The sequence below is a fragment of the Prionailurus viverrinus genome, chromosome D3, assembly GCF_022837055.1.
Source record: "Prionailurus viverrinus isolate Anna chromosome D3, UM_Priviv_1.0, whole genome shotgun sequence".
Classification (NCBI taxonomy): domain Eukaryota; kingdom Metazoa; phylum Chordata; class Mammalia; order Carnivora; family Felidae; genus Prionailurus; species Prionailurus viverrinus.
Window position 1 is genome coordinate 29,342,448 of NC_062572.1, and position 16,570 is coordinate 29,359,017.

Below are 16,570 nucleotides of genomic sequence, written 5' to 3' on the forward strand. Positions count from 1 at the left end.
CCCCCCTACCTGAGTAGGGCCTGGAGTCGGAGTTCATGACCTTCTGGGGCAGGGGTAGATCTCAAAAGTCATGGCCCAAATTAGCTCCTGTTCCCCCGAGGCCAAAGAGGGCCAGCTGTGGGAGCTGCTGTCCAGGCCCCTTGGAAGCAGATACAAATAAGGGGAGGGACTGGTGCTGAGAATAAATTAGGGTTGTTTAGGGGCTATGAGCCTGCATCTCTGGGTCAGGTTGGGAATAATCGGGAACAGTCCTGGTCTGGACTATTCCGGGACTGGGGTTGTGCCCAGGCCTATTGGAGATCCAGATTTATTCCAGGGTGGAGTCCAGGCCAGTTGGGGTCCAGGAACGGGAAGGGCCAGCCTGGAAACTGGCAGTATATCCATGGCAATGTGGGGCTGGGTTGGGGTCACTGGTCCTGCATCTGCTGCTTCATCTTCTGCAGCATCTCCTGCATGCGCCTTAGCTGGAGGTGAGACGGGAATAGCAGAAGGTAGAGTGACAAACGTGATAGGAGGGGCTGGACCCCCACCCCCACCCCTTCTCCTCCCCTGTGGCCCCACTAACCTCCTCATCCTTCATCCTGATGAGTTTTTCTGTCTCAGCATCCGGGGTAGGCAGTGGTAGGATGGGGATGGGGCTCTCCATGCGGCTGTCCTGGGTCAGTTTGCTGTGGGGTGGACAAGAAGCACAGTTTGTCTGACCCCCAACACTACCGAGGCTCTGCCCTCCTGAGCTCCCACACTGTTGGGTCGGCTCTGGGAAGACAAGGTGCAGGGTGGGGGGCCTACTTGGGAGTCGGGGCAAAGTTCAGATCTGGGAAGGCAGCAAGGATCAGCCCTCTGTTAGGGAGCCTTGGCTGGGAACATGAGGTGCACGATCCAGGTCCGGGTCAGAGCTGCGCACCTGGTCATCTGCTGGATGCAGTGCGCGCGATAGTTCTCATAGTGCACGTCGCATGTCACGTCCTTCAGATCATGCATGTGTGTGCGGATCAGCATGTTGCGAAGCTTCACAAAGTCGCAGTGTGCCTGGTTCTCCACTGTGGGGCAAGAGCGGGTGTTGGGTGGGTGCAGGCCCGGGGGAGCCACCCCACTCCCTCTGTCGCACCCCATGCCTGAACTCACCCTCCACGATCCCCCAGGGGTACAGTCGCCCCCGGACCCGCTGCCCCTTGGCCTCCACCACTGTGTTGCTGCCGATAACCGCGAAGGGCGCACTCTCCTGGGAAGGGCAGGTACAAGGGCTCGCGCCCAGTTAGTGTGAGTGTGGGCTTAGTGGCTGAAGAGGGACATGGGCACTCGGCACCTGGTCGCTCCTCCAGTAACACTATCAACAGCCCCTCCCCAAAGAGATCCTGGGGTTGCCCAACCCTTGTGGCTTCTCTGAAGCCAGAGCTGGCATGGCTTATACCCGTGGCACAGGGTATGTGCCCAGCCAGGCATATCCTCCCCTTCTGACACCATCCCCCATCAGGAAGTGCTCCATTCAGCTACCATCGCCATCCCTCCCTCCCCAGAGCTGAGCCCCTGCCTCCTGTTACTGATGCTGACTTAGGCTGGGGCCAAGGGCTCCACCCTGCTCTTGGCCCAGTGGCTGCCTATCCCGTGCCTTAGGCTTGGTTATTGCCACTCTAGATCCCGGGGCACCCAAAGCAACAACCACTCTCTGGAGCTCAGAATTCTGGGAGCCAGGGCACACACAGGCTTATGGCCATCAGGCCAGACCCTTCTGCTCGTGACCCATTGGAAGAAGACTGAGGAGCAGGGTCAGGGTGGAGGCCTGGCCAGGACTGTGCCTTTGGGTCCTGGCAAGTGCTCCATGACACACTAACCACACGGGGCCCAAACTGCACAAGCCAGTGGGGACATGAGTGACTGTACCCCGCCCCCACCCCCCCACCTCACCCCAGGTGGAGGGGCTCTACTGCCCAGACAAAAGACTCTTTCCCCCACCGGGTTGGACCTGGATGCTTGATGCCATGTAAACTGACCTCCAGTTCCCTCCTCTGCCACCCCAGGCCGCTCACCTTCAGTTCCCGATCCTGCTGCTTGAAGTCCTCATCCTCGTCAGAGTCACATTCAGGGAACTGGTACACGTGGATCCCAAACTTGTCAATCTCCTCCCGGATCTGTGGCAGGGCAAGGGCTGTCAGATTTGAGGCTGGCCAGGGACCCGGGGCCAGGTGCGCTGGCACCCAGGATCAGCACACTTGGTGTTCTGGGTCCTGGAGACTTAGCCCAGGCCCAGTTGCCAGGCTCACCCGCTCCTTCAGCTTCCGGATCTCGCTGGGGACGAGACAGTCAGCTTTGGCGATGAGGGGCACAATGTTCACCTTCTCATGCAGAGCCTTCATGAAACCCACATCCACTGGCCGCAGCCTGCAGAGAGCATCCAGGGGTGGAGAGGGGCATGGTGGGGGTGGTGGGGGTGGTGGGGGTGGTGGGGGCACAGAGAGAGGGTGGGATGGGCTCAGGGAGGGCATGGTTGTGAGGGCACAGGCAGAAGATAAGCAGTGACAGGTGCAGCCAATGGGGAACCATGGAGGCGGGTCCCACCCCCTACCCTGAGCCTGTTCCCAGGACATTCACGCACCCGTGTCCAAAAGGGGAGATGAAGTAGAGGCAGCAGTGCACACGGTTGTCTTGGATGTTCTTGCGGTTGAGGCCACTCTCGTCACGAAAATACTGCTCAAACTGCTGGTCCACGTAGTCGGTGATGGGCTTCCAGCTGCAGGTAGGCAGGAGGGTCGGTGAGGCCAGAGGGGACACTGGATCAGCCTAGGCACAGACTGTTCCCCAGCCAGGCTTTCCTCACCACTCAGAGTTGTTGACAGCATCCCCGAAGCCCGGTGTGTCTACAATGGTGAGCTTCAGCTTGACCCCCTTCTCTTCAATGTCCACTGTGTGCTTCAGGATCTCTACGGTCTGGCTGATGCGCTCTGTGGGTGTCGGGGCATCGTTTGGAAGGGTCTCTCCAACTCTCAGACCCCACCCCCACTGGGCAGCCAGGACCCTTGTTCTCATCCATTCTAGCATTTAGCCCTGGCCTCATGGCCTGACTGTGGTCTGGGCCACTCCTCCTGGACCCTGAACAGGAGAGACCCACGCTGTGGGGAGAGAGGAGCAGGGTCTGGACCCAGAAGGGACCCCTTTGAAGGGTCACACAGCAGAGGATGGGGAACCAATGCCAGGGCTGCATAGGGCCCACTCACCCTCGGCACTGAGCAGCTTCCGGTCCTTGTACAAGTCGGTCAGGAAGAGGCTGTGGACCAGCGTGGACTTCCCCAGGCCCGACTCCCCTGCCAGCAGGTACAGTGAAAGAGTCAGGTTAAGTCTGGGACCCCTCTGACAAAGCCTAGCTGGCTATGGCCCAAGCCACCCGACCTGGGAGTCCAGCCCACTCACCCGCCACCATAAGAGTGAAATCGAAGCCCTTCTTCACAGACTTCCGGTGCACCTGATTGGGCAGTGTGGCGAAGCCCACGTACTGCTTGTCGATATCCTGGGGGGCAGGGGCAGGGCAAGTCAGGAGCAGGCTTGGATTCCTGGGGCAGTCCGATGCCCTGTTCCCTACCCAGCTCAGACATGGGCAGCAGAGGGCAGAGTCCTCTGTGTGGGGAGTTTCAATGGCAGAAAGGGGTGAGGGCCTGTGAGCAAAGGCCTGGAGCTGGGAAAGCAGGTAAGGGGGTGACAGGCATCCTTGCCCCCGCCTCAGTGAGGGGCTTTGCAGGGACCTGAGAATGTGTCTGTGTGTGTAGAGTTTAGGATGCCTGGCTGCAGTAGTCCTAGGCTGGGTCCTCCCTTGGGCGGTGGGCAGAGGGCACCAGGACCCAGACCCCTCACACACATCCAAGGCCCTCCATAGGCAGGAGAAGCCCCCTGGCCTCAATACTCACCCCTCTTGAGTGTACCAGGGGGTGGGAGGCCCCATCTGGCCACCATCCAGCCGCGGGGGTGGCTGGCTGCTGCTACCAAGGCGGAGCAAAGCTATTTATAGACAGCGGCACCAAGCCTCCCCCACCCTCGGGGTCCCAGCGCCCAGTCAGTTGGACCCTGGCCCTGCCGGTCCCTGTCACGTCCCAGAACCCTTGGGACCGGGACCCGGCAGGCACACACACGCTGACCCACATTCCACTCCCCTCTCCACACACACCTTGAGCCGCCTCTGGGCCTGGGTCCGCGGTGACAGCAGCTGCTCCACCAGGCGGTCCTGGGGCGCTGCCAGCGAGTCCATCGCTGCGTTTGGACCCCAGACCGGGTCAGACCCACAGGGGCAGGGCTTTCAGGAGGGACTTACAGGCGGTACTGCCCTGAAGCTCTGTTCTCGCCCCCGTTTTACAGACGCGGGAATTGAGGCCCAGGGAAGGGACGTTGCCCACCCGCGGTGTGGCTGACCCCAGAGGCCACGCGGGCCATGCCTCTGCCAATGCGGACCCGCCCCGAGCCGCGCGCGGTCTCAGCCACAGGCAGGCCCGGCTCCCGCACCGAACCAGAGGCGGGGCCTCGCGGGCGCTGGCAGGCGGGGCGGGCGGGGAGAAAGACCGCCCCACCCGCACGGTCGCCGGGAAACGGTCTCTTGGAAATTGGGCCGCGGGCGGAGCCACCGGAAAGCTGCTTCGGGGGGCAGGGCCCAGCATAGGCGCGCATAGGCACGGAGGCGGAGTCCCGCTGCCGGACTGGTGGCCTCTGTCCGGGCGTCTCGACCACCCGGCTGGGAGGGTGGGGAAGCCAGGGCCCACCTAAGGGCCCTAGGCGGCAGGGTTTGTGGCCGCCCCGCGTCTCGCCCCCTCCAGGTGCAGCGCGGCTTTCACCCGCCAGAGGGCGCCGGGAGAACGCTCCCGGGACCTATGCGCACCCACGCGGGAAGCGGCCCCTCTCCCTCCTTCTCTCCTCGTAGAATTGGCCCCCCGGAAACCTCCCGGCGGTGTCGCGGAGTCCTAACTATCCACGGCCACACCCCTCCTTGTACGCTCCCTCCCCCCTCGTATGTTATGTGTGTGTGATGGGAGCAGGAGTGTTCTGGACTGGTGTGGCCCTTCCAGACACGTGGGAACTGGGAGGGGGCAGAGCCCACCTCCCCAGCCTGGACCCACCTCCCCTTCGCCCGGGGTTGAAGGGGCTCAAGTGCTCAGTTAGAGCACCAGAGGCCTACCCACCCTACCTCCGGGAAACTTGGAAGTTGCAGCCAGCCAGCACTGGCCACAGCTGCCCCCAGACCACTTCTGCCAGCCAAAGTGGGGGGATGGTGTGTAGAGTGAACTTACCCCCTCCCCATCATTTGTCTCCCTGTCAGCCTCCTCACCTGCTCTGATCCACAAGACGGACCCACGAGGGCTGGAAAGCTCAAGCCGGTATAGCTCTCACCCCCTGTGACCACCCGAGGGGCCACAGGCCTCTCCTGGGCACCAAACCCTTCCTCACCCCTCTCTCCAGGACCCTACCAGAATCGGAACCAGCCAGCCAGGCAGGAGGGAGGCTTGGAAAGGAGCTGCAACAAGAACAGACATACTTCTTGGACTGTGTATCAGTGGGGATAGGCGGCCCCCCAGCTCTTCCCCACCCTGGTTCTCCCTTCTTGGCTCCCCTGGTTGAGGGGCCTCTGTCCATTTGTCCAGGCTCATGATGCTGCTGTGGGGCCTGGAGGCCCCTGGCACCTGGGGAGGAGGGGTGGGCCCACAGCTGGGAACAGGAGAGTCTTTCATCCAGAGGAGAGCAGGGGGAAGCCACAGGGCACCTCCCTCAGCTCTCCCAGCTGGGCCCTCAGTCCTTGCCCCGAGAAAGACTCCACACTGGCCCAGCCCTCTGCCATGTGGACCTGTAGGAAGTATCTGGGCCAAGTCCCACCCAATCCCACAGATCTCCACATCTGTGGAGTCCCACAGATCTCCACATCTGTGGAGTCCCACAGATCTCCACCTGTAGGTCCACTAGAGACACAGCCCCTCAGCCTAGCCCCCCTGCCAGACAGGCTGGCATCTCAGGCTCAGGGCATCTCCAAGACAGACACACCTGGGTCTACGCCTTAGCACTTCACAGCTGGGTGTCTAATGGAGCTTGTCACTCTCAGACTGCCTCAGTTTCTCCACTGATAAGGCACAGCCTCTGGGGAGGCCCAGGTCAGAAGGGCAAGAGTCAGGAGGGTGACATGTCAGGAGGGAAAGGGTCTCACTCCCAGCTCCTGCCCCTGCACCCAAACTCACCCAGACAGGGCCTGTGGATTCCCTGGGGGAGCTCCAGGGAAGGGGCCCTGCCACCCCCTCTCTCTGCCCATGAAGTACAACAAATATTTCTCAGGGATTCCTGAGCTGTAGACACAGCTGTGCCCACCTCCTCCGGTGCCTGAGACTCTCGAGGCATTTCCATTCTTTTTTTTAAAACTTTTTTTTTTCAACGTTTTTATTTATTTTTGGGACAGAGAGAGACAGAGCATGAACGGGGGAGGGGCAGAGAGAGAGGGAGACATAGAATCGGAAACAGGCTCCAGGCTCTGAGCCATCAGCCTAAAGCCCGACGCGGGGCTCGAACCCACGGGCCGCGAGATCGTGACCTGGCTGAAGTCGGACGCTTAACCGACTGCGCCACCCAGGCGCCCCAGAGGCATTTCCGTTCTTAGAATCACTGGAGTCAGCTCTGGAAGCAGCCACCAGAGCCAATAGAGCCCCTATCACTGCCTGAGACGAGGTGGGGGCCAGAGGATGGGGGCACGGAGGGCCACCAGAGCACCCCCCACCCTCTTTCATAGTGTGGATAGCTCACCAACACCAAACAATATTAACGGTGAAACTACCATATTCTTCAAGCTCCCCCCCCTCCCCGGATCCTCGGGGAGCCTGTCCCAAAGACCTGGCTCCTTGGCTTTGTTCCTGGGGCTCCCCCTCCACCTGCATGGTGCCCTCTCCCTCTGGTCTGAGGGGTAGGGGACAGGTGAGGCTGGCTCCTAACTGACCTTGAAGGATGGGCAGACACAGGCCTGACGGGGCTCACACCTCAGCAGGAGGGAGTCCCTGTTGGTGCTAGGCAGCAGCTGCCTGGCCCAGTAACTCCAAGGCCCAGGAGAAGCTGTGGGGGCTGGTCTCCCGGGCCTTCTCTCTCTCTCCTTCAAACAATAGCCTGGCAGCATGTGTCCCTGCGTCTCAGGCATTGTCTGACCTGCCTTGATAGGAAGACAGCTCCTGGCCCGGGCTCCCTGGAGAGGCCCTTGCCAGCAGGTTGAGGTTGAGGGGCCCCTCCCCAAGAGCCTCACCTGTCCCAGGGTGGGGCGTGTCCCTGCCAGGAGACTGGCACCTGGCAGCCAGTGACTCCCAGCCTCCACCCCACCTGCTGGGCCGCACCCTGGGCCAGGACTTCGGGGTTCTACCCAGCATCTACCCACTGTGTGAATTCCTATCTCTGATGAGGAGTGCCAAGGCCACCTTGGTGCCAGAGTTAGGCCAAGAAAATCCCCCAACATGACTGAGCTCAAGCCAGAAAGGCCTCCAGCAGGGCCCCAGAGCCCCCTGCCCATCTGGTTACCCATCCCCACCCCACTCTCAGGATCTTCCAGCTCTGTTTAACCCCAGCCTCAGCTGGGTTTCACAGTGGGTGCCCAGGTCAGCCTCCTGTCATGTCCTGCATTCCCTGAGTGGGGGCCAGGCCAGCCCCTGTGGGAGGCCACAAGCCTATTTGTACCCACTAGGTTGGAAGACCCATTCTGGGCACAGGGATGACTCAGACCAGGCCTTAGAGGCTCCCAGTCTGGGGAAGAGGTCTGGCCACAGATCAGCCCACTCAAATTGGTGTGTGGGGAGAAGAGACATAAGATGCACAGGAGTGGGGTGGGGCTGCTTAGGGTCTAGGTGCTGGCTGGTGGATACAGACCCCTCCCCTAGCCTGTGGCCTGCGGTGACGGTGGCCTCACTCAGGACCCCCAACACGAGACCTAAGGCCAGTTCAGGGAGAATACACTGGCACTGGACCATTGGGAGACACCCGGCCCATCCCCCCATCCTGGGAGGGGCACCCCTGCTGTAAGGGTCAGGGTTCAGGCCCCCAGGGGCCCAGTGCCCACTCCTCCCCTCTGTAGCCCCTGGCGCGGCGGCACTGCCCCAGCTGACAATCGGTTATCGCGACAGGGCGGGATGACGGCCGGCGGGGGCGGGGTCGCGCCTGGGCGCCGGCGGCGTTGGTGGCACAATGGGTGACAGCCGGCCGCGGGGGGAGCGGCGGCGCGCACGTACCTGCTTGTCCTCTGCGGGGTCGGGGTCGGGTCGGGGTCCGGGTCTGGGCCGGCGGTCGGAGAAGAGACGGAAAGACACGGTGAGAGGCGGGCGGGCGGCGGGGACAAAGGCGCGCGCGGGCGCGCGGGCAGGCGCCGGGCTCACCTGGGGTCGCCAGCTTGCTCTTGTACCGCAGGCCTGTGCTCATGGTGGCCGCCGGCGGGGGGGACGGGCGGCGGCGGGCGCGCGGGCGGGGCGCGGCGACGAGCGGCGGAGGCCGAGGCCAGGCTGCGGGGTGACCGGCCCCTCCGCGCCGCCGCCTCCCGCCCCGCCCGCGCGCCCGCCAGCCAATCGGCGCCCGCCGCGCCCACGCACGACCCGGCGCGGCCGGCGGGGGCGGGGACCCAGGCGCCCCCCAACGGCCCCGCGCCCGCCGCCTCCCGGCGACGCCCTCGCTCACAGCCGCAGGCCAGCGCCCCGGGAACCCGGCGACGCCCACGATGCCCCAGCCCACGGCAAGGCGGCTGCCGGACTCCCGCCACACCTCGCGTCTCCCATGCCCAGGCCTGGACTCTGCCTGCCTAGCTCTCGCTCTCGAGGGACCCCAGTCGGTGCCTCAGCCTCTGACCTTCCCAACGTGTGGCTCTTCCGTAAGACCTTGCCCCCCAGGGACTGGTGGCCTCCTGCCAGCCGCTCCTCACCTCACCATGGACGATGGAGGTGCTGGCCTGTGGAGTCCTGCTCCTGGCCACAGCAGGAGAGGTGATGGTCACCCCAAGGAAGGCCGGATGCCCGGTGCAGGGCCGGTTCCCCAGCTTCCCTCCTGCAGCCTGTTCAGTGCTGTGCACATCTGCTCTGGGAGGAGACACCTAGGCAAGCTGCAAAGTCCAAGCCCCTGGGCAGTTGTCCCTCTTCTCTTTTTCTGGCTTATTTTCTGGGATTATTTCTAAAGAGTAACCGAGCTGACATCTGGGACAGGACGGACCGACCTCAAGCCTGCCTGCTCCCCCACTCCCCACCCCAGCTGTACACCCTCTGCTCTGCAGATGGCAGCCAGAACTGCTACCACCCTGAGAAGGGGGGCAGGGAGATCTCGGCCTCCTGTGCTAGAGGCCAGTCAGTGGCACTGAAGGCAGGGCCAGGGCCTGCACCCCATTTACAGATGGGGAAACTGAGGCCCCAGACCTTCAGTGATTGGCAAGATTCTCAAGCATGAGTGCCTCCTGTCTTCCGTCACTATCACACTCCCAAGTACCTTTGGCTTCCCTGGAGTGCTCTCAGATGTCATATCTGGAGTCTTTGGTCCCACAGAAAGGACAGGCAGACCTGTGGTCACCAGCTCCCCCAATGACAGCCCCCTTAGGAGGAAATGGCCTGCTGTACCTTCCACACTCAGGAAGCGCTCCTTTCTCCCTAGCCCCTTGTGTGCCCCTGGGTCCTCCTCCATCTCTGAATCACCAGCACCTAGCACAGAGTTGTTTGCTCAGAAAATGAAAAAGCCATGTAAGCAGCAGCATTGCTCTGCAAAATTCTGTGTCAAACACCCATTTCCCCCTCCACTGGGACCTCCACGTAGTCCAGAGCTGTGACCAGTGTGGGGACACTCCACCGCTCAGACCCCTCATCCAAAGCCTCAGGGCCAGATGTGTTTGGAATTCAGAATTTGTCATATATCTCATACAGTACATGATACCTCATTGGAGCCGGCTGCAGCTGCTGGTAACCAAACACATTAAGATGTTTGTAGTGGAGGGGTACCAGGGTAGCTCAGTAGGTTAAGCGTCCGACTTCAGCTCAGGTCATGATCTCTTGGTCTGTGAGTTCGAACGCCGTGCTGGGCTCTGTGCTAACAGCTCAGAGCCCGGAGCCTGCTTTGGATTCTGTGTCTCCCTCACTCTCTACCCCTCCCCCACTTGTATTCTGTCTCCGTCTCTCTCGAAAATAAATAAACATTAAAAAAAAAAACTTTTAAAGATGTTTGTAGTGAAATGAGGGGTGTCCAGGTGGCCCAGTCGGTTAAGCGTCCAATTCTTGATTTTGGCTCAGGTTGTGATCTCACGGGTTTGGGCTCTGTGCTGACAGCATGGAGCCTGCGTGGGATTCTCACTCTCCCCCTCTCTCTCTGCCCGTCTCCCGCTCACAATCTCTCTCTCTTAAAATAAATACATAAACAAACAAACAAACAAACAAACATTTAAAAAAGGTGTCGGTAGTGAGGTGCGACTATTCACATGAACTGGAATTAATAAAGGCCATAACACATGGTTACACATCAGCCCAGGGCTGCCTTTGTTACAGAGTTTCGAACACTTTAGGTTTCAGAGCTTTGGGGGAATTTGGAATTGGGGATAAAGGAATGCAGCAGGGAGGGAACACTTGAAGTGATAGGCAGGACTTCTGAATCTTCCTCAGCTCCGACAGGCTTGGTGGAAACCCCGTCTGAGGGGGCCTGAAGCTTTGCAAAATGGTTGAACTGGTCAGTGAAAACTGGCACTTGGACCTTTAGTATGAATTGACCCATGCAAGCCTTTGCTTGTGGGGACAAAGGAGGAGACAGGAACCTATCCTCGATGAGGCAGACATGTCTTTGCAAAGGGCTCTCTCTGGGCTCAGCGGGGAGGGGGGCTCCGGGCAGCCCTGGGTCAGGTCTTGAGGGGAGTTGGCTGCAGGTCAAGGGCATAGCTCAGGCAGAGGGTGGGAGGTGCACCTGTACAAGAATCATAGGCTTTAAAACAATTCTGGAGATGGGAGACAGAAAGAACAAGGTGTATCACATAAACATGTCTTTTTTTGTAATGTTTATTTTTTGAGAGCAGAGCACAAGTGGGGGAGGAGCAGACAGAGAGGGAGACATAGAATCCAAAGCAGGCTCCAGACTCGAAGCTGTCATTATGGAGCCTGATGCGGGGCTCGAACCCACGAACTATGAGATCATGACCTGAGCTGAAGTCAGACGCTTAACTGACTTGAGCCACCCAGATGCCCCTAATATGTCTTTTTTTAATTGAAGTAAGTACATTCCAAAAGATTACATACAGAAATGCTGTTGGATTTGGGTCTGGAGTGGAGTCGTGGATCGGTGTGGAGCCGATGGAAAGAAGACCAGAGCCACTCCCTGGAAGGAGAAGGTATCAAGGGCAGGCCTGAGTCAATGCCTTCTGTGAAATGCCGTAGGGTGTCCTGAGGCTGCTGGCCTGGAAGGGGGAAGAGAGGGGTCTCCTCCTTGCCTTGGGGCTGTGGTCACATGGACCGAGTCCAGGGGATAGCCCTGAATCCCACCACAGACACACTGCCTAGCTGAGAGACCCTTGGGGTAGCAGCATGCATTGATTGACATGCAGAATATCTGCCCGGGGACATTTTGGAAGTAGGACTGTGAGGTGCTTGTACTGGCCAGCAGATTCATGGGATGTGCCTCCAGTTCTCCTAGATGTGTCAACATAAGGCCTTTCCTTCCTCCAGCCTAGATACTGTCGATGGGGTGGCCTGAGCCAAACTGTCACACTGCTCCTGTTTTATTAAACATGTGCAAACCCTGAGGGGGATGGGTGACATTGGGAAGGGGTGGGAGCGGCAGGGCCTGGTCTGGACACACACGGCGTTAACCTGGGTAAGGGGCTATGGCCTCCCTGACTGGGCTCTGAGTCTGCTTCCTCAGCAGGCAGAGAAAGCGTTGGCTCTGGTACAAAGGGGAGTAAATAAGACACCCCTGGGTGAAAAAAAATGCTACTTTTTAATTCACAAGGAAAAGAAGTTAATGAGTGAAAACATAAGTTACACCCAGAAAAATCTGTTCAACCAACTTGGGCTACAAATAGCTTGATGCTTTCCAGAAAAAAAAAAAAAAAGGCAACAAAACCTCTTTTAGTTAAGAAATTCTCAAAAGGCTGCGTTCAGCCCATGCTGTGTCTCCCTCCCCGGACACGGACACGTGGGCATCAGCATGGCCACGGGAGACCGAAGATGGCCTCACAGTAAACCACCATGATAGTGACAAAGGGACAAATGGGTGGCAAGTGAGGCAGGTGCCAGGGTTGAGGTTTGTTCCAGGTTACACACAGATGTCAGGTGGAACAGGGGCCACCAATGACAAAGCTCGAGAATGTTCAATTCATCTGAGGACAAGGGCAGAGGGCAAGCTGGGTACAATGCATTAGACCCCTAGTATCCCCTCACAGGGGTATTGGAGGGAAGGGATCTACAGGGTCATGCCTGCCCAATGGAGGTGAGACTACGTCCCTGAGAAAAGGGTCACCACGAAGAAAGGAGAAACACATGTCCCTTTATCTGAACAGAGGCACTACAAAGGACCTTACGTTAGCTCAAAACACATTAAATCCACTTGGCTTCTTAAGGTGAAATGGAAATCTCGCTTGCCTTCCTACATCAGGGTAGCACATGGGGCCACAAACTCCGAGTGGCTAGGGACAGTGATGTAAACTTGGTCTGAGCCCTCTGGAAGCTGGTGGCTTGAGGGTTAGGAAAGAACGAGACAGGGCTCCCGGGAAGATGGCGGCGTAGGAGGACGCTGGGCTCACCGCGCGTCCTGCTGATCACTTAGATTCCACCTACACCTGCCTAAATAACCCAGAAAAACGCCAGAGGATTAGCAGAACGGAGTCGCCGGAGCCAAACGCAGACGAGAGGCCCACGGAAGTGGGTTGTAAGGGCGGCGAGGCGGTGCGCGCTCCACAGACTGGCGGGAGGGAGCCGGGGCGGAGGGGCAGCCTGCCGGCCAAGCAGAGCCCCCGAGTCTGGCTGGCAAAAGCGGAGGGGCCGGATGGAGTGTGTTCCGACAGCAAGCGCGACTTAGCGTCTGGGAGGTCATAAGTTAACAGCTCTGCTCGGAAAGCGGGAAGGCTGGAGGACAAAGGGAGGGAGAGCTGCTGAGCCCCCTGACGACAGAGCTCAGTTTGGTGGGGAACAAAGGCGCTCGCCAGCGCCATCTCCCCCGCCCATCCCCCAGCCAAAATCCCAAAGAGAACCAGTTCCTACCAGGGAACTTGCTCGCTCCACGCAAACACCCAACTCTGCGCTTCTGCCGAGCCAAACCTCCGGCAGCGGATCTGACTCCCTCCTGCTGCCACAGGGCCCCTCCTGAAGTGGATCATCTAAGAAGCGAGCTAAGCCTGCCCCTCCTGCCCCCATGCACCTTGCCTACCCACCCCAGCTAATACGCCAGATCCCCAGCACCACAAGCCTGGCAGTGTGCAAGTAGCCCAGACGGGCCACACCACCCCACAGTGAATCCCGCCCCTAGGAGAGGGGAAGAGAAGGCACGCACCAGTCTGACTGTGGCCCCAGCGGTGGGCTGGGGGCAGACATCAGGTCGGACTGCGGCCCCACCCACCAACTCCAGTTATACACCACAGCACAGGGGAAGTGCCCTGCAGGTCCTCACCATGCCAGGGACTATCCAAAATGACCAAGCAGAAGAATTGCCCTCAGAAGAATCTCCAGGAAATAACAACAGCTAATGAACTGATCAAAAAGGATTTAAATAATGTAACAGAAAGTGAATTTAGAATAATAGTCATAAAATTAATCGCTGGGCTTGAAAACAGTATAGAGGACAGCAGAGAATCTCTTGCTACAGAGATCAAGGGACTAAGGAACAGTCACGAGGAGCTGAAAAACGCTTTAAACGAAATGCAAAACAAAATGGAAACCACCACGGCTCGGATTGAAGAGGCAGAGGAGACAATAGGTGAACTAGAAGATAAAGTTATGGAAAAAGAGGAAGCTGAGAAAAAGAGAGATAAAAAAATCCAGGAGTATGAGGGGAAAATTAGAGAACTAAGTGATACACTAAAAAGAAATAATATACGCATAATTGGTATCCCAGAGGAGGAAGAGAGAGGGAAAGGTGCTGAAGGGGTACTTGAAGAAATCATAGCTGAGAACTTCCCTGAACTGGGGAAGGAAAAAGGCATGGAAATCCCAAAGGCACAGAGAACTCCCTTCAGACGTAACTTGAATCGATCTTCTGCACGACATATCATAGTGAAACTGGCAAAATACAAGGATGAAGAGAAAATTCTGAAAGCAGCAAGGGATAAACGTGCCCTCACATATAAAGGGAGACCTATAAGACTTGTGACTGATCTCTCTTTTAAAACTTGGCAGGCCAGAAAGGATTGGCACAAGATCTTCAGTGTGCTAAACAGAAAAAATATGCAGCCGAGAATCCTTTATCCAGCAAGTCTGTCATTTAGAATAGAAGGAGAGATAAAGGTCTTCCCAAACAAACAAAAACTGAAGGAATTTGTCACCACTAAACCAGCCCTACAAGAGATCCTAAGGGGGATCCTGTAAGACAAAGTACCAGAGACATCACTACAAGCATAAAACATACAGACCTCACAATGACTCTAAACCCGTATCTTTCTATAATAACACTGAATGTAAATGAATTAAATGCGCCAACCAAAAGACATAGGGTATCAGAATGGATAAAAAAAACAAGACCCATCGATTTGCTGTCTACAAGAGACTCATTTTAGACCTGAGGACACCTTTAGATTGAGAGTGAGGGGATAGAGAACTATTTATCATGCTACTGGAAGCCAAAAGAAAGCTGGAGTAGCCATGCTTATATCAGACAAACTAGACTTTAAATTAAAGGCTGTAACAAGAGATGAAGAAGGGCATTATATAATAATTACAGGGTCTATCCATCAGGAAGAGCTAACAATTATAAATGTCTATGCGCCGAATACCGGAGCCCCCAAATATATAAAACAATTACTCATAAACATAAGCAACCTTATTGATAAGAATGTGGTAATTGCAGGGGACTTTAACACTCCACTTACAGAAATGGATAGATCATCTAGACACACGGTCAATAAAGAAACAAGGGCCCTGAATGATACATTGGATCAGATGGACTTGACAGATATATTTAGAACTATGCATCCCAAAGCAACAGAATATACTTTCTTCTCGAGTGCACATGGAACATTCTCCAAGATAGATCATATACTAGGTCACAAAACAGCCCTTCATAAGTTTACAAGAATTGAAATTATACCATGCATACTTTCAGACCACAATGCTATGAAGCTTGAAATCAACCACAGGAAAAAGTCTGGAAAACCTCCAAAAGCATGGAGGTTAAAGAACACCCTACTAAAGAATGAGTGGGTCAACCAGGCAATTAGAGAAGAAATTAAAACATATATGGAAACAAACGAAAATGAAAATACAACAATCCAGACGCTTTGGGATGCAGCGAAGGCAGTCCTGAGAGGAAAATACATCGCAATCCAGGCCTATCTCAAGAAAAAAGAAAAATCCCAAATACAAAAGCTAACAGCACACCTAAAGGAAATAGAAGCAGAACAGCAAAGGTAGCCTAAACCCAGCAGAAGAAGAGAAATAATAAAGATCAGAGCAGAAATAAACAATATAGAATCTAAAAAAACGGTAAAGCAGATCAACGAAACCAAGAGTTGGTTTTTTGAAAAAATAAACAAAATTGACAAACCTCTAGCCAGGCTTCTCAAAAAGAAAAGGGAGATGACCCAAATAGATAAAATCATGAATGAAAATGGAATTATTACAACCAATACCTCAGAGATACAAACAATTATCAGGGAATACTATGAAAAATTATATGCCAACAAATTGGACAACCTGGAAGAAATGGACAAATTCCTCAACACCCACACTCTTCCAAAACTCAATCAGGAGGAAATAGAAAGCTTGAACAGACCCATCACCAGCGAAGAAATTGAATCGGTTATCAAAAATCTCCCAACAAACAAGAGTCCAGGACCAGATGGCTTCCCAGGGGAGTTCTACCAGACGTTTAAAGCAGAGATAATACCTATCCTTCTCAAGCTATTCCAAGAAATAGAAAGGGAAAGAAAACTTCCAGACTCATTCTATGAAGCCAGTATTACTTTGATTCCTAAACCAGACAGAGACCCAGTAAAAAAAGAGAACTACAGGCCAATATCCCTGATGAATATGGATGCAAAAATTCTCAATAAGATACTAGCAAATCGAATTCAACAGCATATAAAAAGAATTATTCACCATGATCAAGTGGGATTCATTCCTGGGATGCAGGACTGGTTCAACATTTGCAAATCAATCAACGTGATACATCACATTAATAAAAAAAAAGAGAAGAACCATATGATCCTGTCAATCGATGCAGAAAAGGCCTTTGACAAAATCCAGCACCCTTTCTTAATAAAAACCCTTGAGAAAGTCGGGATAGAAGGAACATACTTAAAGATCATAAAAGCCATTTATGAAAAACCCACAGCTAACATCATCCTCAATGGGGAAAAACTGAGAGCTTTTTCCCTGAGATCAGGAACACGACAGGGATGCCTACTCTCACCGCTGTTGTTTACCATAGT

The 16,570-nt window shown here is 56.0% G+C and overlaps 1 protein-coding gene across 2 annotated transcripts; it reads right to left on the bottom strand.

Moving 5' to 3' along the window:
* Positions 1–278: 278 nt before the first annotated feature.
* On the bottom strand, positions 279–8,500 carry SEPTIN5 (septin 5). 2 transcript variants are annotated; one of them, XM_047828615.1, is made up of 12 exons: positions 8,361–8,500; positions 8,217–8,227; positions 3,406–3,502; positions 3,213–3,299; positions 2,816–2,939; positions 2,594–2,728; positions 2,262–2,379; positions 2,028–2,129; positions 1,126–1,222; positions 905–1,040; positions 566–668; positions 279–464 (listed from the first exon to the last, which is right to left on the bottom strand). In XM_047828615.1, the coding sequence occupies exons 1-12, from the start codon at positions 8,401–8,403 to the stop codon at positions 408–410; spliced, it is 1,110 nt and encodes a 369-aa protein (XP_047684571.1). In that variant the 5' UTR covers positions 8,404–8,500; the 3' UTR covers positions 279–407. The 2 variants fall into 2 exon arrangements, with proteins under 2 accessions (XP_047684571.1, XP_047684570.1); XM_047828614.1 differs by lacking the exons at positions 8,217–8,227; positions 8,361–8,500 and adding an exon at positions 4,154–4,482.
* Between the last annotated feature and the right edge of the window lie 8,070 nt (positions 8,501–16,570).

What these genes read in the sequence shown, in the direction of transcription:
- SEPTIN5 (XM_047828614.1), bottom strand. Translation starts at nt 4,234, where the DNA reads ATGGACTCGCTGGCAGCGCCCCAGGACCGCCTGGTGGAGCAGCTGCTG. An exon ending in GCTGTCAACAACTCTGAGTG is followed by an intron (nt 2,729 to 2,815) that starts GTGAGGAAAGCC and finishes GCCTACCTGCAG; the next exon opens with CTGGAAGCCCATCACCGACT. An exon ending in TCCGGAAGCTGAAGGAGCGG is followed by an intron (nt 2,130 to 2,261) that starts GTGAGCCTGGCA and finishes GCCCTGCCACAG; the next exon opens with ATCCGGGAGGAGATTGACAA.